Below are 25,703 nucleotides of genomic sequence, written 5' to 3'. Positions count from 1 at the left end.
GCAGCACCTCTTCCATTCTCCCCCTGCCTTTCTTTCCTGCTCCCCCTGTCCAGCAGCACCTCTTTCCTGCTCCCCTGGCCCAGCAGCACCTCTTCCCTGCTCCCCCTCACTGCCTTCCAGACTTTGTCCCACCCCCACCCTCCAAAGCCAGCTTGCCTGCCTGCCTGCCATCCCCCTGTGCAGTAGAACCCTCTTCCCCCCCTGCCAGCAGCACCGCTTCCCTGCTCCCCGGTCCCTCTTCTCTGCTCCCCCTATCCAGCAGCACCTCTTCCCTGCTCCCCTGGTCCCTCTTCCCTGCTCCCCCAGTCCAGCAGCACCTCTTCCCTGCTCCCCTTCACTGCCTTCCATACTTTGTCCCTCCCGCACCCTCCGAAGTCAACCTGCCTGTCAGCCATCCCCCTGTGCAGTAGAACCCTCTCCCCCCCCCCCCCCCCGCCACTATCGCCGCCATGCAGCCGACCCCACTGACCCTTCCACCGAGAGATGTGTGATGCAGCCCCTGCTGGAGCCGGGAGGTTTGTGCGTCTCGCGGTGGGAGGGTCAATGGGGGTTCATGTGCACCAGGAAAGGGTGCAAGGGGGGAAGGCGGCAATGACGGCAGCGAACTTATTGAGGGAGGGAAAGAGTAGAAGCGTGCATGCGCACTCTTGCCAGCAGGGCCCTACAGCTCATGGAAAACGGAACACGCAGGTAAGAGTGCACATGCGCGCTTAGGGTTTTATTATATTAGATATATATATATATATTTTTATTTTTTTTTGTAACCTTTAAATTTTTTAGCATTGTAAACCGGTTAGATGCACATCGATGGTCGGTATATTAAAACTAATAAAACTTGAAACTTGAATACAAATGCACTTAAATTGAATTCTGAGATATACTGGAAGCCTTAAGCAGAGGGGTTATGTGATCAAATTTACACTTACCCAAAATAAGTTTAGCTGCAGTGTTCTGTATTAATTGAAGTCTCTGTAGACTGACCTTTGAAAGACCCAAATACACTGAATTGCAGTAATCCAACCTTGACAAAATGATTGATTGAACCAATACAGAGAAGTGTTGTTGGTGAAAGAGTGCTCTTGCTCTTCTCAGAGCACGGAGGCTGAAAAAACACTGGGACTTATTACCAGGTTGTCTCTCTTTAGGGGGGGGGGAATGCTCCTCGAGTATGCTTTTATTATATTTGTATTGTATTTTCTGGAAATAAAAAGTGAAGCAATTTTTTTATTATTATTATGGCTTTGATCATCATTGTAATCTCATTACCCTTGGTTTTTTTCTGTTCCTCCATAATAGGCCTCAGTAACATAGTAAATGTCTCTTTTTTTATATTTCTGGGTCATAGACTGTAAAGTCCACCTGGTATTGTCCTAGATTCCAAATGCTTAAGTTGCCATCCAAGCTCTCTCTAGCCTATCCAACCATCCTGTTTGCAGGATATCTACCATAAAGTCTGGCCTGTAACATTCTCATGTTCCATGTAAATGGAGTTCCCATTGATGCCCTCCCCAGCCCATTCTACACTACATTACCACATATGGGACACAGCCCGTGCAAGTCTGTCCACTACCGGCCTTAGTTCTTCAATTTACATCCTTCATTTTCTAATTAGAGATCCAGTGATTATATCCTGTAAGATGTGCTACAGCATTCTACACATGTGTCACAGAAGTTGAATCTATGGCAGCGAAGGGGGAGAGTGTAGCACAGTAATTTAAGCTACAGCCTCAGCACCCTAAGGTTGTGGGTTCAAACCCACGCTGCTCCTTGTGACCCTGGGTAGGTCATGTAAACCAGTGTTCTTCAACCTTTTTACACCCGTGGACCGGCAGAAATAAAATAATTATTTTGTGGACCGGCAAACTACTAGGACTAAAATTTAAAAACCCCGTTTATGCCCCATCTCTGCGAGCTCGGTCCCCACAAAGCATCTGATCCCATCTGCACAAGCTGCAATTATGATTTTATATTGAACGTATTTTATTAATGTATAAAAAGAAACAATATTCTGAACAATTGTGATTTTATAAATACAAATATACAGAGCACGGACCAACAAAACCCCTGTCTCTCCTCCCCTTCACATATATCCCCTCTACTATCAAGAAAACTGAACAAGCCAAGTTATTATAGAATGCTACATAGAAATATCATGCTAACAGAATACTGCAGTCCCCAGTTATGTCTCTAGCAGGATATATATTTCAAATCTGATATATTCTAATGACAAAATAGAAATAAAATTATTTTTTTCTACCTTTTGTTGTCTCTGGTTTCTGCTTTCATCTTCTTTTCACTCTTTTCCTTCCAGCATCTGCCCGTTCCATCCAATGTCTGCCCTCTCCCCCTTCCATATGTATCTGACTTATTTCTATGCCCCTCTTCCTGACCATCCAACCTGTTCCTCCTCTCTCCTTTTTACATCATTCATTCCAGCTTCACTGCCTTCTTCATTTTTATCTCTCCTACACCAGATCTAGCATCTTTATCCCTCTCTCATTTCTCTGCTGACCCCCTTTCCAGCATCAATGTCTCTCTACTTTCTCATTCCTCTCTCCTCTTTCCCTCATCTGATCTCTCCATTCCACCCTGACCCCCTTTCCCTCCTGTAATCTCCCTGCCAGCTGTTTCCTTCCTTTTTTCTTTCTCCCTTCCCTCCTTTCTTTTTTTCCTTCTCCCTTCCCTCTTCCCTCTATCCAACATTAATTCTCTTCCCATCCCTTTCCCTCCTCCCCTCCCAGCAGCATCTCTCCTTCTTCTCCCTTACCTCCTCCCTCTATCCAAGATTAACTCTCTTCCCATCCCTTTCCCTTATCCCCTTCCAGCAGCATCTCTCCTTCTTCTCCCTTTCCATCCCTTTCCCTCCTCCCCTCCCAGCAGCATCTCTCCTTCTAACTCTCTCCAAGTCCAGTAACAGCTCTCCCTTTATCCAGCAGCTTCCCTGCCTCCTACAGTGGCTGTCTCCCCTTCCAGCAGCTCTCAGTACTTGCCTGCAGGAAGTTGCCGGTAAATCACTGCCCTAGCAAGTAGGAGAGCTGGTGGGAGGGGAGGAAGTCACTGTGAAGGCTCCCCAGGATCTTGCTCGCACACGCTGACCATCTCCCTCCACCTGCACCTGTATCTGCAGCTCTCTCCATTCTACTTGTAACTTCCCCGCGGCCCTCTTCAGCAACTCGGCAGGGGCGGCAATCAAGACAGGCTGCCGACGTCAGGACCTTCACTCTCTGAGTCCCGCCTATTTTGTTTCAACTTCCTGTTTCCGAACAGGCGAGACTCAGAGAGGGAAGGCCCTGACGTCGGCAAACTGTCTTAATCGCCTGAGGCTGGGAGGAACGTTAGTAAGCAGGAACCGCAGTCGGCAGGAAATTTAACTGCCGACTTGATCTCGCCGGCCTTGCGTGGACCGGCAGAAATTTTCTGTGGACTGGCACCGGTCCGCGGACCGGCGGTTGAAGAACTGTGATGTAAACCATTCTGAGCTCCCCTGGGAGAACAGTATAGAAAACTGAATAAATAGTATGAAAAGTTTCTGATAACCTGAGCTGATACTGTGATGTCACAATGCCTCATTCCTCCAATATAAGCAAACCTCATCAGTGATGTCACAATGGCTTGATGGTCCTTTACTTGGCTCACTTCTAATACATTTTGATTTCCAGAGTGGTGCAGTGGTTAAAGCAACAGCCTCAGCACCCTGAGGTTGTGGGTTCAAACCCATTCTGCTCCTTGTAACACCGGGCAAGTCACTTAATCCCCCTATTGCCCCAGGTACATTAGATAGATTGTGAGCCCAGCAGGACAGACAGGGAAAAATGCTCAAGTACCTGAATAAATTCATGTAAACTGTTCTGAGCTCCCCTGGGAGAACAGTATAGAATATGGAATGAATAAATAAATAGGCAGCTAAATGTAGGTGCTCCTTTACCAAATTACCCTCCTAAGTGACGAAGCCATGTATTTGTTATCAGTTATGTGTTTGCAGCCTCCTGATGTCAGCCAATCATAGTAATATCTATTGGCAGGGGACACCTGGTCTCCTGTAGTTAAACTATAAAATCCATTTGAAATCTGTGGTCAGTAACTTCTGATGATTCTTTCTCAGCCCTCCAGTCAGCAGCTGATCCTTGTGACCCTGGGTAGGCCACTCAATCCACCCAGTCTGCCCAACCTGATTCAATTTAAATTTTTAAATTTTTTTTTTTTTTTTTTTAGCTATTTCTGGGCAAGAATCCAAAGCTCTACCTGGTACTGTGCTTGGGTTCCAAATGCCAAAATCTCCGTTAAAACCTACTCTAGCCCATCTACACCTTCCAAGCCACTGAAGCCCTCCCCAGCCCATCCCCCATCAAACGGCCATACACAGACCATGCAAGTCTGCCCAGTACTGGACAGACAGGGAAAAATGCTTGAGTACCTGAATAAATTCATGTAAACCATTCTGAGCTCGTGCTGGTTTCGGCTCTCCCTCTGAGGTCACTTCCACAGGAAGTGACTTCAGAGGGAAAGCTGTGGCTGGCATGAGCAGCAGGTTGCAGATGCTGCTCATGCCGGCAAAGAGCAAAAGAGGTACAGGAGCAGAGAAAAGACGGTGCCCAGGATGGTCTGTCTTTCCCCACCCCCTTGCTATGCCACTGGGGATAGGGAAGAATAGCGAGAGATGACGAAGTAACCAGAAGGTAGCAAAGCAGTAGAATTTCCTCATTTACAATAGGACTTAAGATGTGGGTTTCTGTCCTTTAACTTCAAAAGTCTTACATTCCTGGATAGTGTTACAAATTTCCTCTTTTAGTACGTTCTGACTATGAGGTCATTGATTCAGTGGTCTGGTTCTGAAAAGTGCTGTCCTATGGCATCTTGATTTTGTCTGTCTTTAACATTTGGCTTGTGGGGAACTGGGCACCGTGTTGCTGGTCCGGTTTGTAACATTTACAGCTGGAAAATTCTTCCATTTGCACAAAACAAGATGATGCTATAATAACAGCATCCCAAGTCAACTTAATTTTCACCTGCGAGTCTGACTTTTGAAAAGTTAGTTTGTAACAAAGGCATAACCCTCCTTAGAAGAACTGTTTTATTTTGAATGGAATGAAAAAATGGTGAACTTCATGACATGTATAAAAATACTAAGCTTTGGGCATTCTAACATAAAGGTAATGTAGAATGGGGTTTGGAAAGATGAGGACAGAGTTGACAGCCTCTTTTGAATACACTGTTGGAATAGGGGAGTGCACTGAAGGCCTCTGGGATAATATTTTTGTAATGTAAGATCTTGTTCTGGTCCAGATTAGGGAATCCCAATCAAATATACTGGGTCAATAGTATAGAAAGTAGTCTCCCAAAGGATAGAACCAAACAAATAAACAAAAATAAAGGAGAACTCCTTATGTATATAAGAGAAGACTTTCAACCAGAGAGGTGCTCAGAACCTTGAACAAAGATGATGAAAAACACTAACTGGGGAAGAACCCCTATAAGTGTTTCAATGCTCTATCATTGCATCTTCTCCATTGGAAGAAAGAAATCCGTGAAAAACTTGTGCAAAAACTTAACTGGTGTCAAAAATATATATATAATATAAGCAAAGCGTATCATATATAATAAAATGCTAGAGCGCGCATGCGCTCTCGAAAATTTGTGCGGTGTGGCGCCATGAGGTGTGCTTCTGTGGCAACATTCTAACCTCACTGCGCATGCGGGGGCTGAAGGCGCGTGACTGTGCTCTCTCCCTGTCCTCAGCGCGTCACCGCCCGTCCTCACTCACTGCTGCCTCTCACTCGCTGCCTGCCCGCGTCCTCGCCATGTCACCTCAATCACCGCCGCTGATCCTCTTCAGAGCAGCCTGCGATCGTGGCCAGCTTTAAAGAACCTCACAGGCCACTCTCCAAGCTCAGTAGCACGCTCCCTCTGACGCACGGGATCGCGTCAGAGGGAACGTGCTACCGAGTTGGAGAGCAGCCTGCGAGGTTCGCTAAAGCCAGCCACCACGATCGTAGGCTGCTTTGAAGAGGAGCAGGCCAGAAGACGCTGGGATGGAGGGGAGGGTAAGAAGGGGATCAATACCGGGAGCAAAAGGGAAAGGGGGCTGCTTTGGGGGGAGGTGTGCTGGGGACAGCTTTGCTCTGGGAGGAGACAGAAGGGGCCATGGAGAGATAGGGAGAGGGAAAGGGGGCTACTTTGGGGGTGGGAGGTGTGCTGGGAACAAACAGCTTTGCCCTGGGGGGAAAACAGAAGGGGCCATGGAAAGATAGGGAGAGGGAAAGGGGGATGCTTTTGGGGGGAGGGGTGTGCTGGGGGGAAACAGAAGGGGCCATGGAGAGATAGGGAGAGGTGTGCTGGGGACAGACAGCTTTGCTCGGGGGGAAGACAGAAGAGAGCCATGGAGAGACAGGGAGAGGGAAAGGGGGCTGCTTTGGGGGGGAGGTGTGTCCTGGGGGCAGACAGCTTTGCTCGGGGGGGGGGGGGAGAGACAGAAGGATACAGACAGCGGCCAAGGAGAGAGAGATAAAGAAACACAGACAGACAGACACATCTATTCTAGCACCCGTTAATGTAACGGGCTTAAAGACTAGTTTTTAATAATGTGCTGAAACTTAGCTTGCATGGGTGGTTAGGAAGCAGACTCACTCCAGCAGGCTCTAACGCGTTTCGCAATTGGCTTCCTCAGAGAGCCTTCAAAAGCTGGAACAGAGTGAAACTTCTTCCTTCCAGGAAGTGATGTAATTTTGGATGACAAGGAAGGAAGAAGTTTCACTCTGTTCCAGCTTTTGAAGGCTCTCTGAGGAAGCCAATGGCAAAACACGTTAGAGCCTGCTGGAGTGAGCCTGCTTCCTAACCACCCATGCAAGCTAAGTTTCAGCACATTATTAAAAATACGCTTTGCTTATATTATATATATATATTTTTGACACCAGTTAAGTTTTTGCACAAGTTTTTCACGGATTTCTTTCTTCCAATGGAGAAGATGCAATGATAGAGCATTGAAACACTTATAGGGGTTCTTCCCCAGTTAGTCTTTTTCATCACCTTTGTTCAAGGTTCTGAGCCAGATTAGGGAATGACACAGCAACAAATTTTTCCCTGCCCTGTGGGAACTCATTTTCCCATCCCCCGGCGAGTTCTTTTCTTGTCCCCACCCCATTCCTGCAAGCTCTGTCCTCATCTGCACAAGCCTCAAACACTTTAAAATCCTAAGTAGTAATATTCTAGAGCTCAGACTGTGATGTCATAATGCCTCATTCCACCAATGCCTAAGCTCTGTCCTTATCTGCACAAGCCTCAAACACTTTAAAATCCTAAGTAGTAATATTCTAGAGCTCAGACTGTGATGTCATAATGCCTCATTCCACCAATGCCTAAGCTCTGTCCTCATCTGCACAAGCCTCAAACACTTTAAAATCCTAAGTAGTAATATTCTAGAGCTCAGACTGTGATGTCATAATGCCTCATTCCACCAATGCCTAAGCTCTGTCCTCATCTGCACAAGCCTCAAATACTTTAAAATCCTAAGTAGTAATATTCTAGAGCTCAGACTGTGATGTCATAATGCCTCATTCCACCAATGCCTAAGCTCTGTCCTCATCTGCGCAAGCCTCAAACACTTTAAAATCCTAAGTAGCAACATTCTAGAGCACAAATTGTGATGTCATAATGCCTCATTCCATCAATGCCTAAGCTCCGTCCTCATCTGCACAAGCCTCAAACACTTTAAAATCATAAGTGTTCGAGGCTTGTGCGGTTAAGGCAGAGCTTGCAGGAATGGGGCAGGGATAGCGAGAGAACTCACGGGGACAGGAAGGGGAAAATTCAGTTCCTGTGGGGACGGGGACAAATTTGTCCCTCTGTCATTCTCTAGCGGAGACTTAGAGGAGACATGATAGAAACCTTCAAGATCATGAAGGGCATAGAAAGAGTAGGCAGGGACAGATTTTTCAAATTACGGGGAACCACAAGTACAAGGGGGCACTCACAGAAATTGAAAGGGGAAAGGTTTAGAACAAACGCCAGGAAGTTCTTCTTCACTCATAGGGTGGTGGATACATGGAACGCGCTACCGGAGGATGTGATAAGCAGGAGCACGCTACAGGGCTTCAAAGAGGGTCTGGACAGGTACCTGGAGGACAAAGGGATTGAGGGGTACAGATAGAAGTAGAGGTAGGTATTAGGGATAGGATTAGAGGCAGTTACAAAATTAGTCAGGGACACTGTTCAGGCAATTAGGCCTGATGGGCCGCCGCGAGAGCAGACTACTGGGCAGGATGGACCTCTGGTCTGCCCCAGCGGAGGCAACTTCTTATGTTCTTAGAAGAAACTTGCCTCAATATATGACAAACAAACAAAAAAGGCAAGCGAGTTGCATTTATAAACAATAAAAGTCCCAACATAATAGCTTGACTTGGAAACGATATCACTGTCTAGGCACGGGTCTAGAAAGTGACATTAGAGAACGAGCCAACGCTGGTGCGACAGCAGCTTGGGGGGGTTGCTGCTCACGCCAGGAATGTTACAGAGGTTAGGGGGAAGGGAAGCAGCGTGCACCTGCGGCAGTGCGGGGGCGGGGAGGAGGACGGGTGCCTGGACCCTCACCAAGACGGCGCCCGGAGTGGTCCACCCACCTGCACCCCCCTTGCTATGCCACTGGGTGCTTGTAAGTGCAGACCTAAGTGACCTCATGCCCCACCCTTAAGAAATACCCTTCCCCCCACTTCTATTTATGCGATATGCCATTTAGCCACAACCTTACAGAATAGCACTAGGTTGCCTTGCTGCCGACATTACACTCTTTGGGGAAGTCAAAAGACATAGCATATCGGTGGGTGGGAGGCCTCAGGGGCCTAGGTTCTCCCAGTTTGAGCTTGGACCCCCTTCCAAAACTGCAGCACCAAATTCATGGCTAGTGGGGATGCTCAAGCCCCACCAGCTACAGAAGATTCATGGCCTGAGCCCCTGCCCATTCTGCCTGAGTAGCAGGAAGCTGGCAGGGTGTTTGCTCAGTTCACCCTCATTCTCTATTGCAAGACTTTCAAAGGTCACAGGTTCTTTTTTCGTCTGTATGCATGAAATGTCGTGGGAATGTCTGGCAACGGTGGACGCTGTAAGTTTTGCACCATTCATAGCTTTGTTTCTGGTGTGATTCCATCATTTAAAATAAGGCAAGTGCTGCTAGGTTTTAACAGCCCAGTGCTCGCAGGCAGGAGAAACGACACCAGTTCAAATCTGGCATCTCGTTGTCTGAATAATGCAGCTTGTGACATTCAACTCAAGTTATATTGTTCAATTTGCACAACAATGAGATGCTTTGCATCTCATGTAGCCTGCAATAACATAGCATGAGATATGGTAAAATACGAGGGTCATTTCATAAATAATGCAAACCTTTTTTTTTTTTTTTAATTTACATGTTTGTTTTTTCCAAGTATTTCTTTACAATCCTTCAATATAGTCTCCCTGCTTTGCAATGACCAAGTCCCAATGTCCAGGAAGCTTCATTATTCCATCCAATACACTTTTTGTTCAGTGGCCGAATGGCTCGGGTACCGGCGGAAAAAAACTCTTCCAGAGATGCAAAACGATGTCCACGCATAGGTTGCTTCAACTTTGGAAAAAGATCGAAGTCTGTTGGACTCATGTCTGGACTGTAAGGAGCATGAGGTAACACATTGCAGCCGTATTCGTGTAGTTTTTCAATTACGACATTCCCTATGTGCGGGCGAGTGTTGTCATGAAGAATGAGTGGCCCAGCCAAGAGCATCTGAGGTCGGGTTTTGTGCATTTTTCTGTGCATTTTTTTTTTGCAAAAATCATGATAATACACTGCTGTGACACTTCTTTCACATGGAACTTTGTCTGTAATGATGATGCCTTTATGATCATAAGCAAAAAGCATAATTTGTTTGACTTTTGATTGAGCTCGTAAAAACATTTTTTGGTCATGGGGAAGATGGAGCTCTCCACTGGTCATTGAAAAACTACAGAAATACGGCTTCCTACAGTCCAGACATGAGCCCACCAGACTTTGACCTTTTTCCAAAGTTGAAACAACCTATGCTTGGACATCGTTTTGCATCTCTGGAAGAGCTTTTTTTCCGCCGGTTCCCGAGCCATTCGGCAACTGAACACAAACAGTGTCTTGGATGGAATAATGAAGCTTCCTGGATGTTGGGACTCGGTCATTACAAAGCAGGGAAGACTATATTGAAGCAATGTAAAGAAATACTTGGGGAAAAAAAATATAACATGTAAATTTAAAAAATAGTGTGCATTATTTATGAAATGACCCTCGTAATATAAAATTCCTATGAACGTCAGCACAGCGCCGGAGCATTAGCGCTCCAGGCTGCTGTAGAAACTTCTGCCACGGCTTAGTAAAAAGTACTCCCTTAACACAGGTGATTTCATTTACACCTTATATGTACTCACTAGTCTTATAGCCCGTTACATTAACGGGTGCTAGAATATATGTGTGTGTGTCTCTCTTTATTTCTTTCTCTCTCTCTCTACCTTAGCCGCTTTCTTTCTTTCTGTCTTTCTTTTTCCTTGGCTGTCCATCACCACCCCTTGCCTGCTCCCTCTGTCCATTCTCCCTTCCTTTTACCTCCCCTGTGTCCACCACTACCCCTTCACAGCTCTCCTTATGCAGCAGCAGCCCTTCTCCCTTTGTTTTACCTCCCCCCTGTCTAGCAGCACCTTCCTTCTCCCCCTGTCCAACATTAGGCCTCCGTTCCTTTTTCTTCACCCCCCCTGTCCATCAGCAGCTCTTTCCTTCTCCCCCTGTCCAGCAGTAGGCGTCCCCCCCTCCTCCTTCTTATCCCTATGATACACTTATCTTGCTCTGCCCCTGATCAGAGGCTCCTGACAGCCGACCAGTTGCACCCATTGGAAAAGTTCCCTCTGCGGCATCCCGCACCCCTCCTGACGCGACTCCCGCTGTCTTTCTTTCTGTCTGTCTCTGTCCCTGGCCCCCTTTGTCTGTTTGTCTTTCTGTATATCTCCTTGCCCCTGTGTCTTTCTTCTTTTCTTTCTGTCTCCCTTCCTCCCTCTGTCTGTCCAAAGCAGCATTCCCTCCCCCTCCATTTCCCTCCCCCCACACCAGTTCCCTGTGCACCTGCCCCTGTGTCTTTCTTCTTGTCTTTCTGTCTCCCTTCCTCCCTCTGTCTGTCTGTGCAAAGCAGCATTCCCTCCCCTTTCCATTTCCCTCCCCCCACATCAGTTCCCTGTGCAGCAGCATTAGCGTTTCCTGTACCCCCTTTCCCTTCCCACAGTCGCGACTACAAACGCGGGCCCGAGTCCTTTGCCGTCCCCCCCCCTTCCCTTCCTCTTCCCGCGGGCCCGACTACCCATGGCAATTCAAGCAGCGTGTGCAGCAGTCTACACACGCTGCTTCGGGTCCTTCTACTGCCCTGATTTACTCTGGCACGTCCGGAGCAAATCAGGGCAGTAGAAGGGCCCGAAGCAGCGTGTGAAGACTGCTGCATACGCTGCTTAAATTGCCAGTCGGGCCCGCAGTAAGGGAAGAGGGGGGGCGGCAAATGACTCGGGTCCCGGGCAACGGAAAGTTACTGGGCTCCTCGGTGGGGGCGCTGAGTGGCCGTGATCCCTCTGCTCCCAGCCCCCCCCCCCCCTCGGAGGAACAGAGATCGGCGGCTACAGCCGCTGGCTTCGGCGTCTTCTATCCACTGCCGCCAACCCTAGCGGAAACAGGAAGTAGTCAGAGAGGGCGGGCCGCAGTGGACAGAAGACAGCAAAGCCAGCGTTAGCGCGGTGCAGCGCTTTTCTCTTCATTTAAAAGCGGGTGAGCCGGCGAGAAGGAGGAGGTGGTGGTTTTGGCAGTGAGTGAGGGGGGGAATCGCCGGCTGTGCTGTGCTTTCCCGATCTGTCCGCCGCATACGCACTCTGGCCACGGACCTACGGATCACAGATCAGGGATTACAGATCACGCAGGTCTGAGTGCGCATGCGCGGCTAGCGTTTTATTATATAGGATTTGAGTGCATTTTAAACAAAAAAAACCTTTACACCTGTAAAATATGCTTAATTCTCTTGTGTTTTGTTTTAAATTTAGTCAATACCCTTTAATAGTGGGTATAGTACAGTATGTACCGTAATTGTTCAATTGAACTAAATTAAACATGTACTCTTGAGTTCAATTCAGGGTCTGATGTGGTTTCACTTTCCCTCTGGTAATTACTTGCCAACTTCTCAGAAAAGAGCAAAAGGGAGAACAAAGAGTTATATCTTTAACCTAAATGATCTTATTGCTGTACATTTTAAATATTGCCTTCATTATTACAGTAATTGGTAAGTTACACACATCCACTATACATTATAGAAATGAAAATGACAGACGAGGGATGAGGGGATAAGCTTCAAAGAGCAGCTGTTACACCCTTTTCTAGCACTCGGTGAACCATGCTGGACTTGGATCGACCATAGAGAAGCATCAAAATGGAACACTGTCATACACTTGTAAAAGCATCCGGCTTGGATGTGTTATTACCACATCCAAACATTGGTGGAGTATGTGGCTCAGTGGCTAGAACTACAGCCTCAGCATCCTGAGGTTGTGGGTTCAAATCCCATACTGCTCCTTGTGACCCTGGGCAAGTCACATATCCCCCTCCCATTCCCTTGCTCCTGTTACATTAGATAGTGTGAGCCCACTAGAACAGATAGGGGAAAATGCTTGAATACCTGAATGTAAACCACTTAGTCTATAAGTGGTTTATCAATACTAAAATAATCAAATAGGTCTCCTGTATATGCAAAGATCTCCAAACTTTTAAACCTTAATAAAAGCACTACATTTATTCTTATCTGCCCTTATTTACAATGGCAGTTTGTTTCTTTCTGATTATATGACAGCCCAAATAGCTGCCAGGGTAGCAAATTAACTTGCCAAGCCCAGAAGAGCCTTACTGGGTCAGACCAATGGTCCATCTAATCTAATAGCCCATTCTCACGGTGGCCAATCCAAATCACTAGTACCTGGTCAAAACCCAAGGAGTAGCAACATTCCACGCTACCGATCCAGGGCAAGCAATGACTTCACCCATGTCTTTCTCAATAACAGACTATGGACTTTTCCTCCAGGAATTTGTCCAAATCTTTCTTAAAACCAGCTACGCTATCTGCTCTTACCACAACCTCTAGCAACGCATTCCAGAGCTTAACTAATCTCTGAGTGAAAAAGTATTTCCTCCTCTTGGTTTTGTATTTCCCTGTAACTTCATTGAGCGTCCTCTAGTCTTTGTGATTTTTGATAGGTACACAAAAGAATTGGTAGAACTCAGTGGGTTCTAGTCAGCAGGAGAGGCAAATTGCTCCAGGCTTTCACCATTTATAAACACTCCATTCACAAAGAAATGTTAACTCATCAGTGTCCTATACAGTGAAAGTTCAACTTTTAGTTGACCCTCATTTGAAAGTGCACACAGGAAAAGAAAGTCCTATCTTTAACGCTTTTCTCCTTTTCAAATATCAAAAAGCATTTCTCAATAAAGTTCTGTAGTCGGATAGACCAGGGAAGGGGTAAAACACGGACCTGGCGGACCTCACAGATCTAAACCCGCACGTCCTTAAAAATCTGAGGTCCGTGCCGTTTGTAGTTAGTTTCTGACTCTGACAGACCTCGGTGACATTTTAGCGCTGACGAATCCTAATACTTTTCCCTCCCTATGCTGAGACGGATCCGTCAGCACTAAATTGTCACCGAGGTCTGTCAGAGTCAGAAACTAACTACAAACGGCACGGACCTCAGATTTTTAAGGACGTGCAGGTTTAGATCCGCGAGGTCCATCAGGTCCGCGTTTTACCCCTTCCCGATAGACCACCTCCTGTATCCTGGTGGGTTAGCTTCCTGCCACTTCATCTTTCTTGGAGACTTACAAAATACAGTTTCACAGAACAGAGTTTCTCTAGTATCAAGTTTAAACAACTGTGTCTATTCCATGGTCCTTCTACAAGAAAAACTACCAAAACTCGTGCACCAGAATTAGATGCACTAGGTGACTAGGGAAACTATTTCCCATCTCTAAAGATAAAAAACATATAAAACATAAGCCTTTATGTTAACACAGTATACTCTCTTTTCAAATCTCGCGCAATGTGGGCCTGATTCTATATATGGTACCTTTTTAAAAATTAGGCCCCAACTAGTGTGGTGCTAATTATCTTTATATATAAAATCGGAGGTATGTATGTGTGTGTGTATGTGTGTATGTGCCGCGATCACGCAAAAACGGCTTGACCGATTTGAACGAAACTTGGTATGCAGATCCCTCACTACCTGGGATGATATGTTCTGGGGGTCTCGTGGCCCACCTGCACACGTGGGCGGAGCTACAAACAGAAAATCAGATTTCACCCATTCATGTCAATGGAAAAAATGTAAAAAGCTGCCAACGCAAAAACAGCTTGCCCGATTTGAACGAAACTTGCTATGCTGATCCCTCACTACCTGGGGTGATATGTTCTGTGGGTCTCGCGGCCCACCTGCACATGTGGGCGGAGCTACAAACAGAAAATCTGATTTCACCCATTCAAGTCAATGGAAAAAATGTAAAAAGCTGTGGCACCGATTTGAACGCAAATTGGTATGCAGATCCCTCACTACCTGGGGTGATATGTTCTGGGGGTCTCGCGGCCCACCTGCACACATGGGCGGAGCTACAAACAGAAAATCATATTTCACCCATTCATGTCAATGGAAAAAATGTAAAGAGCTGCCATTCTCACAGTAATTCAAAAACGGCTTGACCGATTTGACCGAAGCTTGGTATGCAGATCCCTCACTACCTGGTGTGATATGTTCTGGGGGTTTCGCGGCCCACCTGCACACGTGGGCGGAGCTATAAACAGAAAATCAGATTTCACCCATTCATGTCAATGGAAAAAATGTAAAAAGCTGCCATTCTCACAGTAATTCCAACTACCTGGGGTGATATGTCCTGGGGGTCTCGCGGCCCACCTGCACACGTGGGCGGAGCTACAAACAGAACATCAGATTTCACCCATTCATGTCAATGGAAAAAGTGTAAACAGCTGCCATTCTCACAGTAAATCTAAAACGGCTTGACCGATTTGAACGAAACTTGGTATGCAGATCCCTCACTAACTGGGGTGATATGTTCTGGGGGTCTCTTCACCCAAGAATTTATATGTTCTTGCTCCTGGAGGTGAAACTAAAAATGTTGTTTATAATCAAGTTTTGTGTTAGTTGTATTGTATTCATTTTGTCAAATATTTCACATTATAATTTGAATATTGTACTTTTTATAAAGCTGTAAAAAAATAATTTCATTCACCACTATAAAGTATCTTTATTTGAATCCATTTACAGTGTTATTGCTATAATTAAATACCCGTGCAACGCCGGGGCATCAGCTAGTGATTCTATAAAGTTAAGTGCACTTTCTAGAATCCCACTTAGCACCGCAAAAGCAGGCTTAGGTATCCTAACCTTAGGTGCATCCTATTTTGCCCTGGATTTTTTGGCCCAAATGTGTGTTCCTAAGTTAGGCACCTACATGCCAAACACATTGTAGTCACTCTGGTCTCTGTGGCCCCCTGATCCTACTGGACTCTCTCATAATCATGGATTGCTTTGGCCACAACAGATATGTTTCCCCTTGCCACACCCTGGATTAATTAGGCCAAAGGCCAGAATTCATCTCCTCTAGAGTTACCCAAGGAGTTATTGTTGCCAAGAACTCCGAGTCTCTGTCCTCATTCCCTGAGAGTCATATAAATAGCCCCCCTCGTATTCTTAGGGTGAGACCACTCTCATTCTGTCCAAACATTCCTTGGACAACAAAGATTGGGGTAGAAAATCTCCCTTAGCCGTTAGGCTCAAGACAATTCATTAAGAGTTTCATCTCCATTTCCAAAACATTCCTTTTTCTCTAGTCTCACTCATAAGCAAATAAATATCCAGATCAGTTAAGTCTATTACAAATTCTCATCCAGTATTTCCCATTCTCGAAGAAAGACTTTGGGGCAAATATTCCTTCATCCATCTAGTCTTCTGTCAGGACTATTACCACCCTATAGCACGAGTTGGGCAAAACTAAGCTACCCTCTTCCTGTTGGGGGAACCCAGAGCTCTTCTTGCCCTCGTGATGGGACATATACCCCATCACACATGCCCACTTTCTGATAGGCGTCTAAAATCTAATTAAGTGCAGCTTACGTCAATTAGAAGGTGCTAACTGGTGTCAATTAAGTCTATTAAACAATTAAGTTAGGCATCTTCATCAGCATGCCTAGGTGGATTATATCGAATCTGGGAGTGTTTGTTTGTATATTACTCCAGTGCCTTGTTGGAATATAATAAACAAGTTGCTGTACATAATTAAAAACAATTGAAGAAATAAAGCTTTTTTTAAAAAAAATACTCCCAATTCCTCCTTACTATGTACAAGGGATTTAGCAATGAATATCCCTACAACACTGTTTGGGCTTCTCAAGATATTAAATGGGATTCACCTTTTTAGATAGGCAAACAAACTCCAGCACTTGCAGCTTGAATAGTTTTGGAGCCTCTGGTTGAGGCTCTTCAGATCTCTGTTGCTTTCTTTGCTGTTCACATCTCCAGTCCTCCTCCCTACTGGTTAAGCCAAGCCAGCTTAGGAAACGCCTCTCTATGCACAAGGCCTAACCGGCCATGAAAAGAGGCCAGCTCCTCGCTGCCCCTGCTGGAACAGGGCAAGAATTACGGTAGAAGCAAACCAGACACATGCCTAGATGCAAGTGTTTGTGGTGACTTTATGGTAAGAATGCTATCTATCTATCTATACATAAAAAAACGCTATGGGGTTCATAAAAAAAAAAAAAAAAAAAGTCTAAAAAGTGTCCTAAATGGTTACTTGGATGATCAAAAAGCCTGATCGTCCAAGTACCCTTAACCAAAGCTGGTTTTAGACGTATCTAAAACCAGCTTAGGCCTTTCCCCTGCCACTAAACGCACAGAGAGAAAAGAGGTATGTTTAGAGGAGGGGAAAGGGCAGGTGGTGGGCCGACCTACACCTAGGCGTGCAGCAGGTATAACCAAAACCTTAGGCAGGTTGCCTAGTCGGCACTTATACCTTTTTGACTTAGACGAAGTCAAAACAGGTCTAAGTGCCGAAAAAGGGGCCGCTGAGCTGATGGCCGCTGGGGCGATCAGTTCAGCAGCCCGGCAACCTACCCACCCACCCACCGCAACCATCTCGGCAGGAGAGATGCCTCATCTCCCCTAGTGCGATGCGATCACCCCTCTACCTGAACTGCCGTGCCTCGTGGCAGGAGAGATGCCCAATCTCTCCTGCCGAGGTTGTGGCAGTTCGGGTAGAGGAGTGATCGCATTGCGGCAGGGGAGATGGCCAATCTCTCCTGCCGGGATACATCACCCCCCCTCCGACAATATCGGGGCAAGAGGGAGCCCAAACCCTCCTGGCCCCAGCGATCCGCGACACCCCTTCCCTGCCGATTACGTTTGGGAAAGGAGGGAGTCCTCCTGCCCCGCGGGCCCCCCCGATGATGATCAGGCCAGGAGGGAGCCCAAGCCCTCCTGACCTCTCGCCCCCTCCAACCCCCTACACAATCGGGCAGGAGGGAGCCCAACCCTATATAATGGTATAGTGAAATTTTGACACCCATCAACCAGAACTTCAAGATGAGTTTTCTATCGCATGAAAGACCATAAAATTATACTGCTATGTCATCCTGCTGATCACCCATACTTTTTCCCTGGGAAAATGTCACTGGAATGCTTTTATGTTTCACTTTTATATATTCTGATATTTGTCGATTTGCTTATTTCTGAGCTGATAAGAAGATATTGCCTTCAAAAAGTTTAATCAAAAAATGTATTAAATTAATCCAATATAAAGGTATAATCTTTTTACTTGTTTTTGTTTTTGTTTTATTTGTTTTTGTTTTATTTGTTTTTGTTTTATTTTGATTTATTAACTTAAGTGACAACCACACTATTACCATTTAAAATATTCATGTAAGCATCAAAAATCATACCTAGTGTATTTTGCAGGTGCAAATGTCTGTGCCTAGATTAATACACATAAATTTATGATATATTATAATCTGTGCACATACTTGAAAACTCTGCCAAAATATGTACCATCACATCAACACAGTGCTTTTACACCAGTTGAAATTTTATGACAGATCATGTGTGTGTGGTCATCTGCACGTGAAAATGACTTTATAAAATTAGCCCCAGAAAATACAGAGTACATAATCTTCATGAAACAATATTAGGCTCAACCAGAGAGCCAGAAAATGTGGTATAAGCAAGCAGTTTAGCAGGGTTAAAAAAAAAAAAAAAGGGTTGACAAAGTCCATAAGCAATTATTAAGATGGTCTTAGGAAATCCACTGTTTTTTTCCTGGGATAAGCAGCATAAAATCTGTTTTTACTCTTTTTGGGGATCTTGCCAAGTACTTATAACCTGGACCGGATCACATAACAGCATCAAAACTAAGGGGATGGGACTTCTATACCACCTTTTTATGGTTACACATTCAAAGTGGTTTACATACAGTGTATATATAGCTACTTACTTTGTACCTAGGGCAATAGAGAATTAACTCCCCTCCCCCCTCCTTTTACAAAACCGCATAAGAGCCAATGCGCTGAATGCCCTGTGCTGCTCTGACAGTGATAGAGTTCCTATGAACGTTGGAGCAGCGCAGAGCATCCTTGGCGCCAGCCAGTGCTAAAAACCTCTTGTGCGGTTTTGCCCAGGGTTGATTGACCAACTTTAGGGTGCTAAGGCAGCATCTCTAACACTAGGCCACTCCTCACCTCAGGGCTGCATTTCAATTACCTTTAATCATGCAATTGAAATTTATGTCTCCTCCCCCCTCCACCCACCCTCTGGGCAAGTCACTTAACCTTGCACTGCCGAGTCACAAGTAGTGTAGTGGGGGGGGGAATAAACATACTTTTTTAAATCATGATTTCAAATTTTAATCAAAATGCAGCCCTAAAAAAAATGAAAGAAATTTTTAAAAAATGAAAAATATAAGAAATGCACAATACAAATTAAAAAAAATTACAAATTAAAGAATCTAAAACCAGAGTGCAGACTACCGTATTTTCGCGGATATAACGCGCACCTGTGTAAAACGCGCACAGGGGTATAGCGCGCAGAAATCACGATGATATGTACCAAAACTTTTCTATACCGCGCTCAGGCATATAACGCGCATGATGCCCGACGCTCCTTTCGCCCGCCCTGACTTTCCGTGCGCTGTCCCGACTCTCCGTTCACCCCCCTGACTTCCGTGCACTGCCCTGACTTTCCGTGCGCTGTCCCGACTCTCCGTTCACCCCCCCTGACTTTCCGTGCACTGTCCCCCCTTGAAGTCCTGTCCCCCTTGAAGGTCTGTCCCCATTCTGAAAGCCTGATGCCCCCCCCCCCGACGTCCGATACATCCCCCCCCCGGCAGGACCACTCGCACCCTCACCCCGAAGGACCGCCGACTCCCCAACAATATCGGGCCAGGAGGGAGCCCAAACCCTCCTGGCCACGGCGACCCCCTAACCCCACCCCGCACTACATTACGGGCAGGAGGGATCCCAGGCCCTCCTGCCCTCGACGCAAACCCCCTCCCCCCAACGACCGCCCCCCCCCAAGAACCTCCGCCCGTCCCCCAGCCGACCCGCGACCCCCCTGGCCGACCCCCACGACCCCCCCCACCCCCCTTCCCCGTACCTTTGGAAGTTGGCCGGACAGACGGGAGCCAAACCCGCCTGTCCGGCAGGCAGCCAACGAAGAAATGAGGCCGGATTGGCCCATCCGTCCTAAAGCTCCGCCTACTGGTGGGGCCTAAGGCGCGTGGGCCAATCAGAATAGGCCCTGGAGCCTTAGGTCCCACCTGGGGGCGCGGCCTGAGGCACATGGGCCAAACCCGACCATGTATCTCAGGCCACGCCCCCAGGTGGGACCTAAGGCTCCAGGGCCTATTCTGATTGGCCCACGCGCCTTAGGCCCCACCAGTAGGCGGAGCTTTAGGACGGATGGGCCAATCCGGCCTCATTTCTTCGTTGGCTGCCTGCCGGACAGGCGGGTTTGGCTCCCGTCTGTCCGGCCAACTTCCAAAGGTACGGGGAAGGGGGGTGGGGGGGTCGTGGGGGTCGCGGGTCGGCTGGGGGGGCGGTCGGAGGTTCTTGGGGGCGGGCGGTCGTTGGAGGGAGGGGGGTTTGCGTCGAGGGCAGGAGGGCCTGGGATCCCTCCTGCCCGTAATGTAGTGCGGGGTGGGGTTAGGGGGTCGTCGTGGCCAGGAGGGTTTGGGCTCCCTTCTGGCCCAACTACACAAAGGTACGGGGAAGGCGGGTGGGGGTGTCGTGGGGGTCGGCCAGGGGGGTCGCGGGTCGGCTGGGGGACGGGCGGAGGTTCTTGGGGGGGGGCGGTCGTTGGGGGGAGGGGGTTTGCGTCGAGGGCAGGAGGGCCTGGGATCCCTCCTGCCCGTAATGTAGTGCGGGGTGGGGGTAGGGGGTCGCCGTGGCCAGGAGGGTTTGGGCTCCCTCCTGGCCCGATATTGTCGGGAAGTCGGCGGTCCTTCGGGGTGGGGGTGCGAGTGGTCCTGCCGGGGGGGGGGGATGTATCGGACGTCGGGGAGTCGGCCGGGCAAGAGGGCTTGGGCTCCCTCTTGCTCCGATCGTGGATGCGGGTGCGGGTGGGAGCGCGTGCGAGCGGTCGTTCGGGGTGGGGGTGCGAGCGGTCCTGCTGGGGGGGTGAATCGGGCGTCGGGCGGGGTGGGAACTATGTTTAAAAACTTTTCTATACCGCGCTCAGGCATATAACGCGCGAGGGGTATGCGCGGTACGTAAAATCACGTATAACGCGCGCGTTATATCCGCGAAAATACGGTAGCTATAAACAAGCCTTACAGTTTTCACAGCCTAATCAAAAATATTTAAAATAAAACATCACAGCACACCTTTTTTTAAATACCTTCATTTCACATTTTATAAAGCCCAAACCTCAGCTCACTCTAGCACTTTAGATCAAATATTTTCAAATGTCTTTTAACAATTATTTTTAAATGTTTTATCTGCTCTGTTTTAATATAGCTTCTTGCCTATGTTCATTCTTTAGAAGGCTACCGGAATCAATTGGAAAAACTATAAATCATGTGGGAGACTTGCAAGAAATTCTGCTTAAAATGGCTAGCAATAATGATGCTGTTCAACAGAGTCCCTTGTAAAGAAATCAGACAGGCAAAGACCCCTCTGCTACATAATAAACCTTTCATCATTGTCTGGAATGCACCTACCGAACAATGCAAGTTCCACTACAATGTGGATCTAGATCTCAATGTGTTTGACATTGTAGCTAACACCAATGAAACTCTTAGTGGTTCTAAGGTTACAATATTTTATCATACACAACTGGGGTATTACCCCTATTTTGCAGATGATGGGGCTCCCGTCAATGGAGGAATTCCACAAAACCAAAGCCTCTCAAAGCACCTGGATAAAGCGAAGTCCGATCTAAATCATTTTATACCGCTCAAAAATTTTCAAGGTCTGGGTGTTATTGACTGGGAAGAATGGAGACCTCAGTGGGATCGGAACTGGGGCAATAAAACCATTTATCGAAACAAGTCAGTCGAACTTGTCAAGACACGATATCCACAATGGTCAAATAACGAAACTCTGAAAGCGGCCAAGGAAGAATTTGAAAACGCTGGCAAAAATTTTATGAGCAGCACTTTACTTCTGGTTAAACAACTGAGGCCAGATGGTTTCTGGGGGTATTATTTGTACCCTGACTGTTACAACTATGATTATAAGGAGCAACCACAGACGTACACAGGGATGTGCCCAAACCTTGAAACTTCACGCAATGATAAGCTGCTCTGGTTGTGGAAAGAAAGCTCTGCCCTGTTCCCTTCCATTTACCTAGATTCCAGCCTTAAATCCAGCCCAAACGCACTGAAATTTGTTCACCATCGGATTAAAGAAGCGATCCGAGTTGCCTTGATGGCTAGGAATGACTCTGTTTTACCGATATTTGCTTATGCAATGCCATTTTATATACATACACTTCAAGGCTTGACCGAGGTAAGTAAACTCTTGCAGTTTAATATGCTACAAGTTCATCATGTATACATTTGGCAAATGTCCTCAATTTATTTCTGTAATTATTTCAAACAGAAAAATGTGTTGCTTTTTGTTACAAAAATGGAGCATGGGAAAATGTTGAGATTTTGATATTAAATAGTATAATCAAAATGGAAATGCGTCTAAAAACCCACCCAAGTCAGCACTTGGACGACCTAAAAGACACGTCATCCAAGTGTCAATAATTGAAACAGCTTTTTAGACGTATCCAGGGACATTTTAGGCCTCTGAATGCCGCTGTGCACCTAGAGCTGAAAGGAGTGGTTTTGGAGGAGTGGCGAGGGTGGGATTTGGATGGGATGTGGGCTGACCTGGACTTAGTCGTATTGCAGGGATAATCGAAAGTTTGATGAGACTGCCTAGACCAGTGGTCTCAAACTCAAACCCTTTGCAGGGCCACATTTTGGATTTGTAGGTACTTGGAGGGCCTCAGAAAAAATAGTTAATGTCTTATTAAAGAAATGACAATTTTGCATGAGGTAAAACTTTATCCTATATAATAAAACCCTAGAGCGCTCATGCGCTCTTGAAATTTCGTGATATCTGCCGCCGTGATTTCTGATCCGTGGCAGCCAATCTGGCGTCGGGGAACATTCTGGCCACTCCCCTCCTCCCGCCCTCACTCACCCTGGAAGCCAGGCAAGCTCTCTCCCTGCCCGCGTCCTCGGCAGGGAACACAACTCGGCCCTCACTCGCCGCCGCCGCTGCTGCTGCTGATCCTCCTGTAAAGAGCAGCCTGCGATGGTGGCCGGCTTTAGCGAACCTCGCAGGCCACTCTCCAACTCGGTAGCACGTTCCCTCTGACGCGATCCCGTGCATCAGAGGGAACGTGCTACCGAGGCTGGAGAGCGGCCTGCGAGGTTCGCTAAAGCCGGCCACCATCGCAGGCTGCTCTTTACAGGAGGATCAGCAGTGTGAGAGGAGCCGCCGCCGGCACTTTTAAAGCTTAAAACAAAAACCTTCAGCCGCAGCAGGCCAACCCACGGGAAGGGAAGGGGGAGGGGCCAAACGGAGCAGGACAGCTCAGGTAAGAGAAGGGAATGGGGGGTGGGGAAAATGCTGCTACTACTTCACAGGACCTGGAGGGGAAGGGAAATATCACTGCTGCTTCTGCAAAGGAAAGGGGGGGGGGGAAGAGACAGAAAGAAATACAGACAAAGGAGGCCATGGAGAGAGACAGACAGAAAAAAAGACAGACAGACAAAGGGTGCCAGGGAGAGAGAGAAAAAAATAGCAGGAGGGAGAGACAGAAAGAAAGGAAGAAAGAGACAGGAGCAGGGAGAGAGACATAAATAAAGAAAGACGGATAGGCATATATTCTAGCACCCGTTAATGTAACTGGCTTAAACACTAGTAGTCTATAAATCTTTCCTTTTGGCTAAGTTTTAAACATACCGAGGGCCTCAAAATAGTACCTGTCAGGCCGCATGTGGCCCCAGGGCAGCAAGTTTGAGACTGACAGCATTTGCAATTAAATATAGTTCAAAAAGAATAGAATAAAAATAGTTTAAAAATAATTTATGAATGATAGATTTTTAGATTAGCTTACAGAGTGTTTTAAAATGATGTGAGTGGGTGATGTCTGCTAGGCACGCCAGTGCTTTTTGGTGGTATCGAACCCTGGTGAACTCGTATAAAATCTTTCACACGAGTTTCCACTTACTGATGTAACACTCTGTATTTAATACTTTTGAAATACTTGTTTAAATGGTTTAGTCAGCCCCATTCCCTACAAGTATCTGGAGAACATAGAGCAGGTCTCATTTCGTAGTTTCACATTATTTTGACCCCTCTTATTTGGAGTAAGGTTCTCATTTGCACTAGATGGAACTTATACATTATGACTTAGGCGATCGATCTAAATAGGTCTAAGTGCCCATAAGGAATCCAAAGTGACCAGAAAACCACTGCAGACACAAAGTACAGACCCCCATACACTCCTCCAGTGATCACTGACCCCCTCATACTGCCATAAAAATTGGAATAAAAACGTACATACCTGCCTCCAGAACATCAGCACCTGGCATAGGAAAGCCTAGTAGAGCTGCACAGAGATGGCTTAAGTAGTCTGGGGGGTGGGTTAGTGAATCATAGAGAGGCCATAAGCCACTCTAACCTCTGCATTCATGGTGAAACATGTGCACCCTCCAAACCCTACTGTACTTCCATATAAGTGCCACCTGCAGCCATAAGGGCTATTAGGATTGTAGGCAGGTGGGTATAGTGGGGTTTGGGGGGCTCATCATAACCTATAAGCGAGTTCAGGTGAGATGTTTTATCTGTCACCCTTTTTGTGAAGTTCACAGCAGTGCCCTATAATGTGTCCCACTGCTCTGTTGCCATGTCTGGGTGGCTAGTCCATCACATTGCTGGCCCCTTCCACGTCCAAAAGGTCTTGTTTTGGGTGTTTGAGACTTGGACGACTATTTGAACGAGAATGCGGTATAAAGGTAGACGTACTGGCGGTCTGGATGATGGACGATTTTTGAAAAAAATAATACTTTAGATGTATTTTTTTGAGAATGGACATTTGTGCCCTGCCAGCTTTGGACGACTAGCACCATATGACCAATTCAGACTTGGACATAGTTTTTGATTTTGGCCCTCCACTTGGTTAGTGTTTTGCTTTATCTGATTATAAAGGCCAGAGTGGTTACAATTTAACCCCCCACCCCTCCCTTTTACAAAACTCTAGTGTGGTTTTTAGCACTGGCCGCTTTGGTAACAGCCCTGACCCTCGTAGGCATTCTATGAGGGTCTGAGCTAATACTGTTGCTGCTGTCACTATAAACCATGCTACAGTTTTGTAAAAAAAAAGGGGGGTGGGTTTAAAATAAGAAAAAAAAAAGAGACACAGACACACACACGTGTACGTCGGCACTGGAGCAAAACTAGGGAATTCAGGACATATCAAATCAGAGGTACATGAAATGCAAAATCTGAGCTGGTTTCTCGTAATATCATCCAAGATTCTGTCAGGAAAACTAGCCATCTGCTCCAGAGTGCTGCTTTATCCTCTACTTTGCCTTAATGTTGTCTCATATAATTTACAATGAAGGACAAGACGAGGCCTTATCATTCTGCCCATTCTCAGCCATTGACTGAGACTTTCATAGCCTTTCTTTGAAACAGAACCCCCAGCTGGACACTAGAGTTTCATTCTGGCCTAAAAGTCTGCATACAGTATGCTTACCTGTAAGGGTAAAAAGGATTTTGCCTGATCTTGAGCCAGGGTATGAAGTGCTCCCCCATAGCCACAGAACAGTTGCTTTGACTGAGACCAAGAGAAGTTATCCCAGATGAAACCTGCAGTTAAATTGTTGTGGATTATTTTAGCTGAACATTTCGTGATGCTGACATCATTGTGATTTGTGATTCAGGCATGCCACCTTGTGGTAAGATGAACCATTAAAACCTTTACTAGAAATCCAAAGATGAAATATTAGCATTTTGTTTAGGTACTCAAAAAGGGATGGGAAAAGGACTTGGATGCTACTTTACCTTCCCAATATTGGAACTTACCGTAATTTGCTCATGAAGCCCAAGATCTTCTATGTCCTCGGCTATCACACAATCACTATT

General features: G+C 46.6%; 1 protein-coding gene across 5 annotated transcripts in view; it reads left to right on the top strand.

The window, feature by feature from the left end:
• The window catches only part of LOC117366969 (hyaluronidase-like), a 42,860-nt gene that overhangs the window by 7,473 nt on the left and 9,684 nt on the right, over nucleotides 1–25,703 (top strand). For all 5 annotated transcript variants that reach the window (XM_033959082.1, XM_033959085.1, XM_033959081.1 and 2 more), the window contains one exon: nucleotides 21,094–22,061. In XM_033959082.1, coding sequence (XP_033814973.1) covers nucleotides 21,129–22,061 — 933 coding nt within the window. In that variant the 5' untranslated portion in view covers nucleotides 21,094–21,128. The remainder of the gene's footprint in view (nucleotides 1–21,093; nucleotides 22,062–25,703) is intronic.

The sequence above is a fragment of the Geotrypetes seraphini genome, chromosome 9 (genome assembly GCF_902459505.1).
Source record: "Geotrypetes seraphini chromosome 9, aGeoSer1.1, whole genome shotgun sequence".
Taxonomy (NCBI): domain Eukaryota; kingdom Metazoa; phylum Chordata; class Amphibia; order Gymnophiona; family Dermophiidae; genus Geotrypetes; species Geotrypetes seraphini.
The sequence above is the reverse complement of the archived record's forward strand: the minus strand, read 5'-3'. Positions and strand labels throughout refer to the sequence as shown.